The 19,012-nt window shown below is 42.0% G+C and overlaps 1 protein-coding gene across 7 annotated transcripts in view; it reads left to right on the top strand.

Annotated features, from left to right (window-relative positions):
- Window positions 1-19,012, top strand: part of LOC104593890 (yacP-like NYN domain protein) — an 87,717-nt gene that overhangs the window by 64,337 nt on the left and 4,368 nt on the right. For 6 of the 7 annotated variants that reach the window (XM_010253957.3, XM_088887848.1, XM_088887849.1 and 3 more), the window contains one exon: window positions 17,516-17,562. In XM_010253957.3, the coding sequence (XP_010252259.1) occupies window positions 17,516-17,562 (47 nt within the window). Of the gene's footprint in view, window positions 1-17,515; window positions 17,821-19,012 lie in introns of those variants that run through there. The other variant, XM_088887846.1, reaches the window with a different exon arrangement.

The following is a 19,012-nucleotide window of genomic DNA, read 5'->3' as shown; positions in this document are numbered from 1 at the left end:
AATGGCTAGCAATGCTCTTTGCACACGAAGCACATATTAGCCATATTAATCCCTTGGATTTCAAATGGTCAACAATCAAGATGCTATCCATAGCCACAAGCCATGCAAAGGCTTCAACCCTGGGAGGGCTCAGATTTCCCCACACACCAACAGTTTGATTTGAATCTGTATGGTCCGTACTGAGAGCAAGATAGCAAGACTTCACGGATAATTTCCCATTTGAGCATTCTTTCCACCATAGTTCATCCCTTGGCTGAGCTGAAACTTTCACCCCCTCCAATTTCTCCAGCAATGTAATGCATTTATCAACCTCTGTATCCAATAAAGGTCTTTGAACTTTGGGCACCAAACCAGTTGTTCCCCCCTTCTTTCATAACAGTGACTAACATTTACTTCAGACTCAGCCAGCCTATACAGCCTGGGATACAACTCACTCAACTTGCCTGCCCCACACCAATCACCCTCCCAAAACCTAATTCTTGCTCCATCCCCTATTGAAAAGCATGTTAGAGTCTGAATTCCTGATTGAACTTCATGATCCATTTCTCCCTTGGCTCCCACCCAAACCTCACCACCACTCTCCTCCATAGTGAATTTTCCTCGCTCTCCAAACCAAATCTCGATAACCACTTCCCAACTAAAGCCTTATTGAAAACCCTCACCCTTCTCAGACCCAAACCTCCCCTCTCCTTTGGTCTACATACTCTTTCCCAATTTACCAAGTGAAATTTCTTGCCCCCTCCTCCCCCTCCCAATGTTATGGGCCCACTGAATAGGATCTCGTCACGGGTTAGTCCACGGGGAAAACCTCCTGTTTTCCCTTGTTCCTCCCTTTTCTTGAGGGACCTATCTTGGCGCCTTAATGGCGATTTGTTCAAGAGATCACCAAACTCTCCTCTGCTCTCTTTCTTGACTGAAACTTTCCATGATCTTATTCAATATTCTCAGCTCCTTAAATAGGAGATTACAAGAGATAAGAGTCCTACTTTTAGGAAGACTCCTTGCTAATTAGGAAGACTCCCTACTAATCTATCCTACTAAACTGATAAGATAAGATAAGATAAGACTCCCTTAATCTATCCTACTGAACTGATAAGATAAGACTCCCTACTAATCCATACTACTGAACTGATAAGATAAGAACACTGAATAGATAAGACTCCTACTAATCCCTACTACTGAAAGCAGATAAGGCAAGAATACTGAATAGATAAGATAGGATGAGAACACTAAATTGCTGCTGCTGAGAACACTAAATTACTGCTGCTGTTTCCGGCGTCCACATCATTACTCCCCTCCTGGACTACGAGCTTGTCCTCAAGCTCGAATTCAGGATGGGTGTCTTGAAACATAGTCAAAGGAATCCCGGATAGGTGGAATGATTTTGCCCTCCTGGATCGGGTTCCAATGAAGAGGGTTCATCCTCAAACAGCTGCAGTGAGATACCAAGATTTGACCATGCGTAGCTGCATTCTTTGTCGCGGGCAACTGCAGCCTTAAGGTACTTCTGAGATGTCTTGAACTGTAGAGTACAAAGATTGTGAACGCCAGGCTGGTGCCACTGAACTGCATCATCTGGATCCTCTTCTACTGCTTGTTTTAGTGTGTACAGAGCTCGCTCTTCCACTTCCGTCAAATCATTATGTCCAGTTTCAAACGTTGCTGCAATTTCATGCTGAGCCTTGTGAACCATGGCAAGTCCTGCCCATGCTATCCGAAGCTCAATTGTTGCAGAGTCCCCTTCTCTGAGTATTGAAGCCATTTCATTCGTAGCCCATGAAAGTTGTTCAGTGGGATCTTGAGACCTTTCTGCATCCTTGATACGGTGAAGCGCAACAGCATATCGAGTTGACATGCAATTAGGCTCCAGTTTTGCTGCCTTCTCCAGGCACTTTCCAGCACTTCTATGATCACCAGCCAAATAGTATGCATTAGAAAGATTCACCCAGATATGTGCAGCCCTAGGATCTGATCTGACTGCAGCTAACAAACACTCTTTTGCAACATTTGCAGCCGCAACATGAGGCATACAAGCTCCTTCACCAGCGATGACGACCTTGGAGTAGTTGCTCTTATTCTTCTTTGAACTCTTGTCAATGGAATCCTCGACGACACCGGATTCCTGCTTAATCGGAACATTCTGGGTGTTGCTAACCTATGCTAGGGCAACGACCTGTTGCTTGCCGGACGATTCTGCCATGTTTGGCCGGCGACTGGTTGTGGTTGCAGCCCCTTCCGGGTTCCTTTCCTTGCTGGAAAAGTACAACTCCATCAAGCGCCTTAATTCTCGGACGTCATCCTTGATCTCGCGGACCCCCTTGCTGTTTTCCACGAGTTTGTGCTCCAGATCATGAACCCTAGACGTCAATTGCTCAAAGTCACCCATGACTTCTTGCTCTGATACCAAAATGTTACGGGCCCGGGCGTAGGATCTCGTCACGGGTCGGTCCACGGGGAGAACCTCCTGTTTTCCCTTGTTCCTCCCTTTTCTTGAGGGACCTATCTTGGTGCCTTAATGGTGATTTGTTCAAGAGATCACCAAACTCTCCTCTGCTCTCTTTCTTGACTGAAATTTTCCATGATCTTATTCAATATTCTCAGCTCCTTAAATAGGAGATTACAAGAGATAAGAGTCCTACTTTTAGGAAGACTCCTTGCTAATTAGGAAGACTTCCTACTAATCTATCCTACTGGACTGATAAGATAAGATAAGATAAGACTCCCTTAATCTATCCTACTGAACTGATAAGATAAGATAAGACTCCCTACTAATCCATACTACTGAACTGATAAGATAAGAACACTGAATAGATAAGACTCCCACTAATCCCTACTACTGAAAGCAGATAAGGCAAGAATACTGAATAGATAAGATAGGATGAGAACACTAAATTGCTGCTGCTGAGAACACTAAATTACTGCTGCTGCTGCTTCCGGCGTCCACATCACCCACACCCTCCCATAAAAATCCCTCTGAAGCTTCTCGACTCTTTCAGCCACCTGTGATTCAATAAGGACATATAATAAGTGGGTAAACCCCCCAAGGAAAGATATTTTGCTTTCCAGCCATCCCGCCTTCTTTCAACCCTCTCCAAAATCGGTTTCCACAAAACACCTGAATTTGAAGCTTCCCACAATCGACATTCCATATGAGTAAATGGGAGCACTCCAATTCTACATTCAAAAGCTTCAGCACATTCAAATAATACTTCCACACTCCATTTTAACTTCCTCCACTCCAATCAACACACTCTTGGAGAGATTCACTTTCAAACCTTCAAAGTTGGTCAAAGTTTCTCTCAAATTTAAAACGTACTCAACCGAAGCATCCAGAAAAATCAAACTGTCATTTGCATACCGAAGATGAGAGATACAAGGACCATCTCTACCCACCTTGAAACCTTCAATCAGACCCAACACCCATTGGTGGAGTGATGGGAATCAGGAAATCATGCCCAATCAGCATCAGAGTAGGCATAAAGTAGAGAAGTGGATGAAGAGGAGGGAAAAAAATCCATACTCCCTTTGAGGTAATGGATAATGCGTTGAACAACTGAAAGATGAGGATGACACGGGGAAAATACAAACTGACTGACAACTTTAACAGCATGGGCAATGCCAAGACAAGTTAGTGTAAGATAGATAAGGCTTCTAACAAGTTGACGATACAAAGAAGGATAGGCTAAGAGTTTTCCATCATCCTTAGAGTATATAACATTCAATTCCATAGGAGTAAAGACTTACTTGCTGTTCGTAAGATGAGCCAATTTGATCAGATTTAGCATATACTTATGTTAGGTTACAAGGTGTCTCCTAGATGAGGTTTAAATCTCCAAGCCAAAAAAAAATATGTAATGAGACAAGGATCCTTCATATGGGAGGAGCGTTGAAGTAATTGTATAAGCTGCTAAATGCCCTTGGTATCATCACCAATACTGAGAATGTCATCAACATAGACAAGAAGAAGACGATGCGGTGAGCATGATAATGAAGAAAGGAGAAATGAACCATGTGCACTGTTGTTAGTCAATATCGACAAGAACAGTGTGAAGATGCTCAAATCAAGCATGAGGCGCCTGCTTAAATGCATATAAGGACATTTTGAGGCGATGAACTAGAGATTGTTTAGAATGATAACCAGGTGGAGACTTCATATAGACAATTTCTTTCAACTAACCACTAAGGTAATTATTCGTGACGTTCATTCTAAAGATTGTTCATTCGCGAAGAGTTGATTGAGCAATTATGAGTCGGATAATTGTCATCTTAACAATAAGGGTAAATATCTCTTCACAATCAAGATCATATTCTTATGTATATCCTTGGGCAAATAGATATGCCTTGTATCACTCAATGCTACCATCAAACTTCGATTTCGTAGAGTAGACCCATTTGTTACCAAAAAGAGGAAGTTGAGAAACAACACAAGGACGAGGAACCAAATCCCAAGTAGACCTATTCATGGGCCGGGTAGCCTGACGGGCTGGCCCAACCCGACCCGTTATTAAGTCAAGCTTGGTCATAATTTAAGGCCCGCGGGCTTAGGCCTAAAGCACTGGGCCCAACTTTTTTTCGGGCCGGGCTCGGGCTTTCTCAAAAAAGCCCAGCTTGAGCCTGAGCCTGAGCCCGAGCCTGACATGATACTATATATTAAATAATAAAAAAATATTTTATTTAATAAAAAATATATATACAATATTTTTTGTTTGTTCTTCTCTTTTTTTCCAAGTAATAGTGAGATGTTTATTATTTTTGAGTTTTGAAGGTTTTTAATATAAATAAAACACTTTTTTATTGAATAAAAAAAGAAAAAAATCTGTTTTCAAATTTCTGGCTGGGCTCAGGCTCGTGCCCGGGCTTCGGGCTTTATATGAGGGCCAGGCTCGGGCTCAAGAGTTAGGACCGATGGTTGGGCCGGGCTCGGGTTCAGGCCTGAGTGTATTCTGTTGATACATATACAAAGCCCGACCCAAACCCAACCCGACCCGGCCCATGAACAAGTCTAATCCCAAGTGTCATTATCTAGTAAGGCACACATCATAGTATCCATGGCATCAAAAACAACAAAGAACAAACTAATGGAACTAGCACACCCATGGTGGTCAAGAGGATGAGAAACATGGAGGAATGACGTAAAGAAGTAGATGAGGAAGAGATGATAAGGTCATCATCATCATCATCTAATCCTTGCCCCAACTATATGAGGTCAACTACATGAGTCCTATTTTGCCATTCCATTCTATTCAGAGCCATATCCATTATTAAATTATGGGTATTTAAATCATTTCTTATTATTTACACCGAAGTTCTTTTTGGTTTTGTTGTAGCTCTTCTATCCCCTTCAACTTGTAAGAGGTCATTTTTTCTACAGGTGTTGTTTATGGTTTTCTATGCATATGAGCAAACCATCTCAGTGTACTTTCTTTCATTTTATTTCCTATTGGAGCTATTCCTAGGTTCCTTCATATGGCTTCAATTTTAACCCTTTCCCTTCCAGTTTTTCCACTCATCCATCTAAGCATTTGCATGTTTGCCACTCATTTTTGGGACATGTTAACCCTCTTGATTGAAATGGAGAAAGAGATTAAAACAAATTCAGGGGTGTCCAGAATAAATTAACCCCCACCCCGAAGATACTCCTTTATATTAAAAGATATGTACAATTACAAGAATGCCCTTATAGGGGTGAAAAAGGAAAAAGAATAATGAAACAAGTAATGTACATAGTACAATAGGGATTATACTAATAAAATACATCAGGTCACATAATCTCCACCTTCCCCCTTAGACTGATGTCATAGCCTTTGTGAAGATGTTAGCAATCTACATTTCTGAGGCCACATGAGGAAGAGATATAGATCCAATAACAAATAGGTCTCGGATAGTGAGAGTCCACCTCAATATGCTATGTCCTCTCATGAAAGACAGGATTAGATGCATTCTTGATATCACTAGTATTATTAGCATATAGAGGAGTAGAAGTAGGAATGAGCACCAAGATCTGTAAGGAGAATTTGTAGCCAGACAATCTCACTGCAAACAGAAGACATTGCCTATACTTCGCTTTAGTGGAAGACTTGGAAATCATTTATTGGTTTTTGCACTTCCAGGAGATGAGAGAGTCACCCATAAAGACACATCACCTAGTAGTGGGGAAGAGGTGAAGAAGAGTCCCTAAGAAATTATGCCCCAAACATAAAGAATAATGTGATGAATAGTAGTCATATGAGGTTGACCAGGAGCAGAAAGAAACTGACTAACAACCCGAACAACATGTGAAATATTAAATTGAGTCATAGTGAGATATATGAAAGACATCACAAGTTGGTGATACAAGGTGGCATCATACTTAGACAACTTGACATTCAGCTCCAGAGGAGTATCAACATGTTTATCATTAGTGATGTTGGCTAGTTTAGCAAGGTGGAAGGAATATTTTTGTTGACAATGAAATTCCCCTGATAACTACGTTGAATTTCTAGGCCCAAGAAATAAGTGAGAGAATCCTAGTCCTTTATGTGAAAGGAATTATGTAGCAAGTACTTCAATTCGTGAATTCCTTCATCATCATTCCCACCTAATCAACAAGATATCATCAACATACAACAGGAGAATAATAATACCCCGAGGCTTTTTATAGACAAAGAGAGAGTGATCCAAAGAGCTCTGATTATACCCAACAACAACAACAACAACAACATCACAAAATTGTTCAAACCAAGCCCGGGGGGGGCTGTTTCAACACATATAAAGATTTATTTTTAGTTCACAAACTAAAGAAGGATCACTATAGTATCTAGAGGAGGCTTCATATAGGTTGTCTCCTTCAACTGACCATAACGGAAGCATTCTTCACACCCAACTGACAAATGGACCAAGAATAGACTATAGACAAAGTTTAGAGAACATGGACTATGGTGATCTTAGCAATTGGAGCAAATGTATATTCCTAATCAATACTGTACTCTTGATTATATCCCTGGCCAACTAATTGAGCCTTATACTAGTAAAGAGATCCATCAAATTTCAGCTTAATAGTATAAACTCAACAACTCCCTACGGTGGAGGCATCTTGAGGAGTAGGCACAAGATTCTTAAGTGTCATTCTCATGTAAAGCATGAATTTCTGTATCCATGGCCTCTTTTCAGTGTGGATTGCTAATGGCTTACTAGTATGAATGAGGAATTATGTTGAATATAAGACTAGAGAATTGCTATGGTTTGAAGGAAAACCATTCAGTCAGGAGGCCGGGAAATGTGTGTAGAAGGAAGAAGAAGATTTGAAGAACTAGCATCTGAAGTAGAAGTGTCTAAGGAAGGGATATCACTTTCAAGTGGAGTAGAAAGGCGATGTTCTAGACTGGAGGAAGGGGCTTGCAACCTACCTCCAGCGACCTGGCAACCTGCCTCTGGAGACCTACCTCTACTGACCTGGCAACCTAACTTTGGAGACCTATTGGAGACCTGACGACCTACCTCTGGAGACCTACTGGAGACCTAGCGACCTACCTCCAGAGACCTATTGGAGACCTGGCGACCTACCTTTGGAGACCTACTAGAGACCTGGCGACCTACCTTTGCCAACTTGGTGACCTACCTCTGTTGACCTGGTGACCTACCTCTAGAGACCTACTAGAAACCTGGCGACCTACCTTTGCCGACTTGGCGACCTACCTCTGCCGACCTAACAACCTACCTCCAGAGACCTACTAGAGACCTGGCGGCCAACCTTTGAATAACAACATGACACGTGGCATCCAAATGACACCTTGGCATTGAGTAAGCATATCACCCCAGCAGGTCGGCTAGAGCACCTTGCCTATGGCTGACCTAAAGTACCTTGGCCTGGCCGACCTAAAGGACCTCCACTTAAGGAGCGACCTCCTTTGGAGATTGGCCGAGCTAAGTAGGGTATAAGTGATGACCTATAAGGCGTGCTCGCCGACCTATTACATAGATCTATTATCTGGACCATGTTCTTGTAGAGAAGATGGGCCGAATGGCCCATAGGTTGTTTATTCTTTCTTACTATTTATGTTCTTTTCTGTAATGGGCCTTATTCCGGGCCCATCCTTTCTATGTTATGTTCTTTGTAATTTCTTGCCCAACTAAGGGCCTCCTTGTAATTATTCAAATTTATCTTAATAAAATAGTGTCAAGGTGCTGAGACGGTGTAATGTTCGAAACTCTCACTCTCAAAACCCTCATTGCCGAACTCTCAAGGTCTGTTTTCTTCAGTTTTCTTCATGGTATCAGAGCAGGCCTGAACTTCAGTATTCTAGGGCTGGAAACTTCAGCTCGTGTTGCCTGATTCTTGGAGGTCATTGGAAGGTGCCCAAGACTCAAATCTCTTGGAGAAGGGGTTCGGTGGCCTGGAAGAATCAGAGAAAAAAAGGGAAACAGCTTGGTTTCTGATTTGAAGCTTAAATATTGTAAGTTGTGCTCAGATTTTTGGGTTATTTTTCTGTGTTTGGACTGTCGAAGTGTCTGAAATTTCTGGGTTGTTTCTATACAGCTATTCGGCCGTCTTTTAATCTAGTTTAACCCAGAGATTTCTGGGTTGTTTTCACTCCTTTTTGGACTGTCAAAACTGCCGAAACATCCTTGGATTCGGTGCTGCAAATTGTTGCTTCTTTTTGGCTGTGTTTTGGGGGCCTGTACGGATTGTTCTTGAGACTTTTTTCACCTTTGATAGTGGGGTCTTCTCTATTGCCCACACTGTGTTTGTAAAAAGGTCTCTTCATCAATACAGACTGGTATTTACTCTTCTTGGCTATTTTTTGGTGATTACCTTGAAGTCCCTGATTAGAAAAGGAACTTCGATTGAGTGCACAATGCTTAGAAGTTTTCTGACTACTTCTTGAAGGCCGAACCAAGGTTCTACTTCAGTCTTGGTTCTTGCAACTTTAGGGTGTAGTTTGGCCTTGTGTATTGCTGTCTTGAGGTTGGTTGAACTCAGTCCTTGCTCATCCTCATTCGGTACACTTGTAGAAACCATCTGAAATCATATTTGAAGTGTTTACATGATGAACTCCTCAGAATTTGAAAACAAGATTGGTACTGAATATGGACCGGTTTAGGGGACTCCAGGTGATTCTTTATTGACTGTGACCACAGTTAAACTAGATGGAACTAATTATCTTGCATGGTCACAATCCGTAAAGATTTATATATGTAGTAGAGGAAAGTGGGGGTTTATTTCCGGGAGCAAGAAGGCTCCCCCAGAAGATGATCCATCCTACGAGAAGTGGATGCAAGAAATTACAAAGAATATAACATAGAAAGGATGGGCCCGGAATAAGGTCCATTACAGAAAAGAACATAAACAGTAAGAAAGAATAAATAGCCTGCCTACAAGGTTTTGGGGTGATGTCGTTCTCACAGCCACTTACCTTATAAACCGTATGCCATCCAGGGTTTTAGGGTTTAAGTTTCCCTTCAATCTCCTTCATCCGGACAAGGATCTTTTTCCTATTCCTCTTCGTGTCTTTGGCAGCTCCTGTTATGTACATGTTCCAAGTGTCCAAAGGCATAAATTTGAACCCAAAGCCCACAAGTGTATCTTCCTTGGTTATTCCCCCAAATAGAAGGGTTACCGTTGTTTTGATCCAAAGACTGGCTCTCGGTATGTCTCAATGGATGTCACCTTTAATGATCTTTCTCCCTTTTATGGTTCCTCTCCGGATGGACATTGTCCACAGGGGGAGGATTTGTCACAAGTGTTTGCTCTTCCTCTTCCTGTCCCAGTTGAATCTTTTGATGAGCCTGCTTCTCCTTCAAATGAATCAAGGGCGGGTCAGTCGTTCCATTCTCCTTGTCCCAGTGTTCTTCCACCTTTACCGCCTCGTCCTATCCTCAATCCCAAGGTGTATCAAAGGCAAAGATTCAGAAATGATCAGGTTGTTTCTCCTACAACACATGAGCCTCATACACTTCCAGTCACAGATGAGACAATAGGTACAGTTTCAACACCATTGAAGTCATCCTTCCCTGACCTTGATATTCCCATTGCTGTTAGGAAAGGAAAACGAAAGTGCACTGCTCACTGCATTTCCAAGCACCTTTCTTATAGGTTGCTTTTTCCTTCATACTTTGCCTATCTATCTTCTGTTGCTTCTAACCCTATTCCCAGGTCTGTGTCAGAAGCTCTTAATATTCCAGAATGGAGGGATGCTATGAGGTCTGAAATTGATGCCCTACACAAGAATGACACATGGGAAGTGGTTGATTTGCCTGAAGGGAAGGATCCAGTCGGTTGCAAGTGGGTCTTTACTATCAAATATCGAGCTGATGGCACCATTGAAAGGTATAAGGCCAGGCTATACACAGACATATGGGATTGATTATCTAGAGACCTTTGCACTTGTTGCCAAGATGACATCTGTGAGGGTTCTTCTATCTTTAGCTGCTCACTTTGACTGGCTCCTTTATCAATTGGATGTGAAGAATGCATTTCTGAATGGTGAATTACATGAGGAGGTTTATATGTCTCTTCCTCCACGGATGTACGAAACTGATATGAAAGGAAAGGTATGCAGGCTGAAGAAATCCCTTTATGGACTAAAACAGTCCCCTAGAGCATGGTTTGAGAGATTTAGAACAACACTTGTTAACTTTGGTTATGTGCAGACACAGTCTGATCATACTCTTTTTGTGAAGAGGAGTGGACCTCTGGCAGTATACCTCATTGTATATGTAGATGATATTGTAGTGACTGGTAGTTATGTTTCAGGAATTCATGATCTAAAATCTTTCTTCCATACAGAGTTTGAGATTAAAGATTTGGGGGAACTTAGATACTTCCTCGGCATAGAAGTTGCTCGATCCAAGGATGGGATTCTTATCTCCCAAAGGAAGTATGTTCTTGACTTGCTCTCTGAAACTGAAAAGATGGGTGCTAAACCAGTTGCTACTCCTATTGATATGAGTCATAAACTCTCTGCCTCAGATGGGACATTGTTAGAAGACAAAGGAATCTTTTAGAGACTACTTGGGAAACTTCTGTACCTATGCATGACTCGGCCAGATATTGCATATGCAGTTAGTTGCATTAGCCAATTCATGCATGCTCCCCGAGACACTCATATGGCTGTAGCAGAGCGAATCCTATGTTATTTGAAGGGCTCCCCAGGAAAGGGAATTCTGTTTGCCAAGCATGGTCATATGAAACTTGAAGCCTACACCGATGCTGATTGGGCTGGAAACATTGATGACAGAAGATCTATTTCTGGGTATTGCAGCTTGGTGGCTGGTAATGTTGTTTCTCAGAGAAGCAAGAAACAATCGGTTGTTGCTCGGTCTTCTGCTGAAGCAGAATACAAGGCCATGGCACATGGAGTTTCTGAACTATTATGGCTAAAATCATTGATGAAGGAACTTGGGGTTGAACATGACAAGCCAATGATGTTGTACTGTGATAATCAGGCTGCCATCAACATTGCTCACAATCCAGTGCAACATGATAGAACTAAGCATATTGAAGTTGATCGACACTTCATTAGAGAAAGGGTCTCTTCGGGTGAAGTATGTCTTCCTTTCATCTCATCTGAAGGAGAGTTGGCAGATTTTCTCACCAAAGGCATTCCTAAGGCAAAACTTTAGCATGATACTAGGAAGCTTGGCATGATTGACATCTATGCTCAGCTTGAGGGGGAGTGTAGAGAAGATGGGCCGAATGGCCCATAGGCTGTTTATTCTTTCTTACTGTTTATGTTCTTTTCTGTAATGGGCCTTATTCCGGGCCCATCCCTTCTATGTTATGTTCTTTGTAATTTCTTGCCCAACTAAGGGCCTCCTTGTGATTACTCAAATTTATCTTAATAAAATAGTGTTAGGGTGCTGAGAGGGTGTAATGTTCGAAACTCTCACTCTCAAAACCCTCATTGCCAAACTCTCAAGGTCTGTTTTCTTCAGTTTTCTAGAGTAATAATGCTTGACCGCTAGGCCACCCTACCCGCATCAAAGTCGATCGGATGGACCTCAGCTCTTTGCGCAGATTGTGTAACCGATGCAGATATTCTCTCCTAACTTAGCAGAAATGGCTCTTTGGGAATCTAGGTCCTATTATAGGAGGTCTCTAATCCCTCACACCTATATAAAGGCACCATTTTCCTGAGAGAAGGTATGCGCAATTTAGTTCTTGCAGCTCTCTAGCTCTCTTACTTTTAGCTCTCTCAAAAATCTCCAATATTGTTTCCCACCCCGTGTAAAGAAACCCGGGCCCTCTAATATTGTTTCCCTATAGGTCTCCCAAAAAATTACATAGCTCTCCATTATATAGCTCGACATCCAAGCTATCTTCTAGATCGGCCTTACTTTGCTCAGCATCCAAGTCATCTTCTAGCAAGGAATTCTCTATCTCGGCTTCTGAGTCATCAGCTAGTAGGGAGCTGCCAGATCGTGCATCATCACATCCCATGTCTATGCTCTAGCTCGGGAGCACTGGTTTTGGCCACTGTGAGTTGTGTGGCTCCTCCCTGAAGAAATGATCATCTTCAGAAATGCAACAAGAACTTTGCACCTCTGATTCTGATCTAGAGCCATTAAACAGGAAGATCATGGTCATTCCAATGGCTTCCTTCAACTGCTACCTCAACCCCGACGGTGCGGGCTGCACCAATTCTTTCTTGCCCTTGAACACACACTCTTCGGCGGACACCAAGTCTGCAGTCGGGGTGATGCCATCTACCGTTCCATTGTTACCATACTCGTCACCGCCAAAATCTTGCTTAATCTTACAGATGGACACACTCTTTTCTTGTGGACTCTCCACCGGTGCAACTCTGCACTAAACCCTTTGTCCAAAAATAACAATTTTCCACCACCTTCCCTACAGAAACCACAATTTCTTAATCGATCACAATCTTTCCCCAATCCACACCCATTGGGAAAGAGCAACATTAATTCTATTGCCATGTCATCATCACCTGCAGCACAATCGCCGGTGGCAACTGCTTTGGACAGGATTCATTCTTTTTCTAGCTCATCCGATACACCAAAGGCACCCAGGGAAATGGAGATGTTGCCACCTTGTCTTTTCTTCCTCATCTGGTTCCGTCCACCATTCCCTCTGTAGTTCATGAGGCGACCAAGAGAAATGGCGCATGATGAGGGCAAATTTGGCCCTCCACCAACATCATGACACATGGCATCTCAAAATAGTTGGATGACACCCTGGAACCACGTAGTTAATGACTTGCCTTAGCCAAAATGATGGAGACTTGGCGACCTACCTTTGGAGGCCTGAAGACCTACCTCCGCCGACCTGACAGCTTAACTCCAAAGACCTACTGGAGACCTGGAGACCTACCTCCGACGACTTGGCAACCTACCTCTAGAGACCTACTGGAGACCTGGAGACCTACCTCTGCCGACCTGGCAACCTACCTTGGGAGACCTATTGGAGACCTGCTGACCTACCTCTGGAGACCTACTGGAGACCTGGTGACCTACCTCCGGAGACCTACTGGAGACCCGGCGACCTACCTCCGAAGACCTACTAGAGACCTGGCGACCTAGCTCTACTGACCCGGTGACCTACCTTTGGAGACCTACTAGAGACCTGGTGACATAACTTTGCCAACCTGGCGACCTACCTTTGCCGACCTGGCGACCTATCTCCAGAGACCTACTAGAGACCTGGTGACCAACCTTTGAATAACAGCATGACACATGGCATCCAAGTCACACCTCGGCATTGAGTAAGTAGATCACCCCAGTAGGCCGCCCTACCCGCATCAAAGTTGATCCGACGGACCTCATTTCTTTGCGCAAATTGCGTAATCGACGGAGATATTCTCTCCTAACTTAGCAGAAACGGCTCTTCAGGAATCTAGGTCCCGTTACAGGAGGTCTCTAATTGCTCACATCTATATAAAAGCACCATTTTCCTGAGAGAAGGTATGCAATTTAGTTCTCGCAGCTCTTTAGCTCTCTCAAAAATCTCCAATTCTCTGACTTAAGCATCGAAGTGCCCACCCTGGGTAAAGAAACCCAGGCACTCTAATATTGTTTCCCTGTAGGTCTCCCAAAAAATTACACAACTCTCCGTTATATAGCTCGGCATCCGAGTCACCTTCCAGCAAGGAATTCTCCAGCTCGGCTTCTGAGTCATCAGTTAGCAGGGAGCTGCCGGGTCGTGCATCATCACATTCCATGTCTATGCTCCAGCTCGAGAGCATTGGTTTTGGCCACTATGAGTTATGTGGCTCCTCCTTGAAGAAACGATCATCTTCGGATCTGCAACAAGAACTCTGCACCTTTGATTCCGATCTAGAGCCATTAAACAAGAAGATCATGGTTGATCCAATGGCCTCCTTCAACTACTACCTCAACCCTGACGGTGTGGGCCACACCAATTCTTTCTTTCCCTTGAACACACACTCTTCGGCGAACACTGAGTCCGCAGTCGGGACGATGTCATCTACCATTCCATTGTTTCCATACTCGTCACCGCCAAAACCTCGCTCGGTCGTACAGATGGTCTCATCTCCTATCCCCACAAGCACTATTCTTGGCTCTTCCTTGTGGACTCTCCGCCGGTGCAACTCTGCGCCGAACCCTCTGTCTGAAAATAACAATTTTCCACCACCTTCCCCACAGAAAGAGCAATTTCTTGATTGATGACAATCTTTCCCCAACCCACACCCGTTGGAAAAGAGCAACATTAATTCTAATGCCACGCCATCATCACTTGCAGCACAACTGTCGGTGTCGATTGCTTTGGACAGGCTTCATTCTTTTTCTAGCTCATCCGACACTCCAAAGACACCCATGGAAACGGAGATGTTGCCACCTTGTCCACCTTTTCTTCCTTATCTGGTTCCATCCACCATTCCCTCTGTAGTTCATGAGGCAGCCAAGAAAAATGGTGCCTAATGAGGGTAGATTTGGCCCTCCACTGACATCATGACACATGGCATCTCAAAATAGCTAGATGACACCCTGGCGCCATGTAGGCGATGACTTGCATTAGCCAAAATGAAGGAGGCCTGGCGACCTACCTCTGGAGACCTGGAGATCTACCTCCGCCAACCTGGCGACCTACCTCCAGAGACCTACTGGAGACTTGGAGACCTACCTCCGGCGACCTAAACAATGTAGCAACTCCAACAAAGAGAGATATACTAAAAAGCACAACATTTCATGAAATACAAATATGACGAACAAAAGGATCATAACATAGAAAGCCTTTGTGGTCAGGATTGTACCTTACAAAGGCACACATAGCAGATGGAGAAAACAATTTAGGACATTCACGAGAAGATGCACAAAACACAAGCATCATTTGATCATTCAACTGAAATATGATAAGCCTTGTGTTGATTCCTTTTCTCACCAGGTTAATTTCCTTTAGGTGGTATTGTGGGGCATTCAGTGATGATATGTCCAAACTTCTTGCAGTAAGTACAGGTAGTCTTCTTCCTATAATGGGATACAACGTGATAAAACTCTTTGCACTCGTACCAAGAGATGGTACAGTGTCTCTACATAGAATGTCTGCTCTTATTACCTCATATTCAGGATGGAGGTGGACAAAGAAATGCACTACTTCTTTCTGTCTAAATGTTCCTTCAGTGTCTTGATATAGCAAGAAAAGGACATCTCCCCAATGTGAGTAAGCTCATACTCAGTCCAAAGATTGACAAAGCCCACATAATACTCCTAATCTTTCTTTTCACCCTGACTGTAGGAAAATATCTCAGTTTCAATCTGATATTGTCGTGAGTTGTTAGACTGTTTATTAACCTTTTCCAGATATTTGTACATCTCTTTGTCTGTCCAAAGACCCCTCATAGGGATAGCAAGTTAGCAACATCTATGGTGACTGAACTAAGGATCCAGGATGCAATCTGGGCAATATTAATCTTCCAGGTCTGCAGCCCTTTTGCATCAGTTGCTTTAGGTATGGTGGTGGTTCCATAGAAATAGACCCAGGTAGTCGATCAAGACTACAATCAGTCTTGAATCCGAAAGTAAAAGAAAGATTTCAGATGGGGAAAAGAAGAAAAGAGGGAGAAAGCAGAAGCACACGAAGGGTTTTAGAAAAGGAGGGTCGAATAGAATCAATCTGCCGACCCACTCTTAATATTTATATGTTTACTAATTGTAAAAAAGGCTGAATTGCCCTTAATGCTTACATGGCAAATAAACTAATAATAAAGCTAAAATAACAAGCTGTAACAACAAAACTGAAATAACTACCAACTAACACTGACATAACTAACAAAGAATACATGCTGTGCTGCCATACGAACACAGTGGGGACCACAGCTGTGGGGTCCACATCAGTGTTCTCTACAACCCACAACCCCTTTCCCTCAACATAAAACTGAAAATGGAACTGCCATAAGGCATAGTTGGTTCCATCTAACTTGATAGGAAGAACATCACCCCTTTCAGATGCCATTGTAAGAAATAAGGAGGAAACAACCTCTAACAGGCTGAAAACAGCAGAAATTCTGTTCACAGTCCAAAAAGGAGAAGGGATCAAAACCCTAGCAAAATAAATCCAATCTTTACCAAGTTTTTAGGGCTGAAGGAACAGCCTAGGGTGACACCAGATCTAGAATTTTAGAGCAAACAGATCACCCACTTGAGAGAAAACCCCAATATACTAACTTGAGTAGCATCCCAGTTCAGGAAAAACAGATTTTCATGTCTTGATCAGAACAGTCCAGAAAGGAACATCTACCAGTCTGAAAAAAGGGAGAAGGATCCAAACTGATGCTGAATATAGGAGAATAAAAGCTGAAATCAAAACGAAGAGAATCGAACTTGCTCTAATACCCTGTCAGTGCAGTTCGAACATGGGAAAAACAGCAGATTTGGGGTGTGTCTAATGAATCGACAACACCAAGAAAGTAATATTTATTTTAATTAAAGGTAAAAGGACAATTCCATCCTTGTAGTACAACAAGTAATGTACAGACTAAAATAATAGAGAATGAATGGTACAACAAGAAGTAAAGTTACAGTTTTAGCCCTCACTATACCTGTCTCTACAAGATGAAGGGATTCTGTAAATGACTGAGATCCTCCACTTAATGCTTATTGTTTTACCAAAGGATGACAAATGGTCAAATGTGTAAGAAAATCCATTCTGTTTTGTCTAGAAAATTTAACCGAAGGATGACAATGACTTTACATATCAATAGTGGTATAATAATTGAGAAAGGCCAATCAATCTCTAAATTAAAGTGAATAACGAAGTAAGAAAATGTCCATTCAATTTGTTACATATCAGTAAATAAAAAAATAGGATTTGTATGGGTTGTTTGACATACCAACTGTATTTTAACAATATTACCATTTTTCAAACTCTTTTTGTCTTTTTTTTTCTGATAATTGTTCAAACTTATTTTTGTCAAACACATAAAAAATGTTTTGCATAATTATTAGCTATGATTTTTACTTTTTAGTAGTTTTCCATCTCAGTTTTCCTTCATCATTATTATGTAATTATTGCACAATGAGAAATATCTTTGGAAAATTTGACATTTTGATGCTATTGTAGATTAAAGCTTCAAAAAAGGAGTTTGAGAGGATGCTTCAAGAACAGAGGTCTGTTTCATTTCTGATATGTGGATTCCTTTATTGACGCCATTTGGGAAATTGGTTTTTTATATTCCAATCAACGAACTGAATTTGGAAAGGGGTAAAAGAGAGAACATAGAGACATCATCATTGATGCCATATCCATTGTTGAATTATGAGTGCTTAAATCATTTCTTACTAGTTCGACTGCCTGTAGCCTTTCTATCTCCATCAACTAGTTACCAAACACTTTTTCTTATGGATGCTTTAGGTGATCTTCTATACACATGACAGAAACATATAAGTGTGCTTTCTCTCATTTTATCACCTATTGGAGCTACTCCTAGGTTTCTATGAATGTCTTCATTTCTAACCTCATTCTTTCTACTATACTCATCCATCTCAGATATGAATTTTGGCCAAACCCTTTTTTGGACATGTTGTTTCTTTGACTTCTCAATACTCAGGTTTTGATTCTCCTAAAATTTACAGATCATTGTAAAGATTCATTTAGTTTTGCTTTGATTATTATGGGTGATCTCTCATCAACCCTCCCTTTGTACTCTTTTCTTTTCATCTAATAATATTTTGTTTTTTATGTACTATTGTTCTCAAAGCATTGATGAACCAATCATTCTCAAGGAATTCTCAAGATGAATTTTGTTTAATGAAAGTTAGCATTTTAGAAAAGCTAAGTCACAATGACGGAGGTGATTGTGAATCCGGATGGAGAGATTGGAGATCGACTTAGGCTCTTGGAGAGAAGCCTGGTTAGTCACTTTGCCAATTTTGATCCATATGTTGAGAAGATCGGAGAGTGGGATGCTATTGAATGGTGTCCATGGAAGCCCTTTCAGGTCAGAAAGCTGAATTCTAGCTTTTTCTTATTCACACTCAAAAGCAAAGAGGAGGCTAATAATGTCTTGAGGAGAGAACAAATTAACAAAATAAGTTTCGATCTCTAGATCTTATAATTAGAAGGAGGAATACTCTAATCGGGCTTCCTTTGCACGCATGGAGTTTTCAAACTTTTAAGGATGTGGGGGATGCTTGTGGAAGATTCAGATTTGTAGATCCTAGAACAAACTCTTGGAGATTATCTGATAGTTTTCAAACTACCAATGCTCTGGTGATTATGGAGGGAACGCAAACAATCAGTTCAAAGAGGAAGGGTGTGAGGTTGAAGATGAGGGTGTTTTTGGAATTGAAGAAATTAATGGTTCTTTTGGGGACGGTTCATTGGGCTACATCGAATATCATGGCCATAGTGTTCCAAAAGGCATTGAAAGTGGTGGGACCCACTTTAAGTTAAGTGGGGAAGTTATAAAGATGGGTTTTCTTTTATTAAAAGATAGTGGTGCTAGTGGGGGTTGATAAGGGAAGGGAGGTATTTGAAAAATCAGAAGACAAATAGGTGGTTTGGATTGGGAGTGTTGGAGGCTCGAGTGGGGCTTGTGCTTTGAATGTCAAGTTCACT

The sequence above is a fragment of the Nelumbo nucifera genome, chromosome 5 (assembly GCF_055504915.1).
Source record: "Nelumbo nucifera cultivar China Antique chromosome 5, China Antique-T2T, whole genome shotgun sequence".
NCBI classification, from domain to species: Eukaryota; Viridiplantae; Streptophyta; class Magnoliopsida; order Proteales; family Nelumbonaceae; genus Nelumbo; species Nelumbo nucifera.
This window is presented reverse-complemented; position numbering and strand designations above follow the sequence as displayed.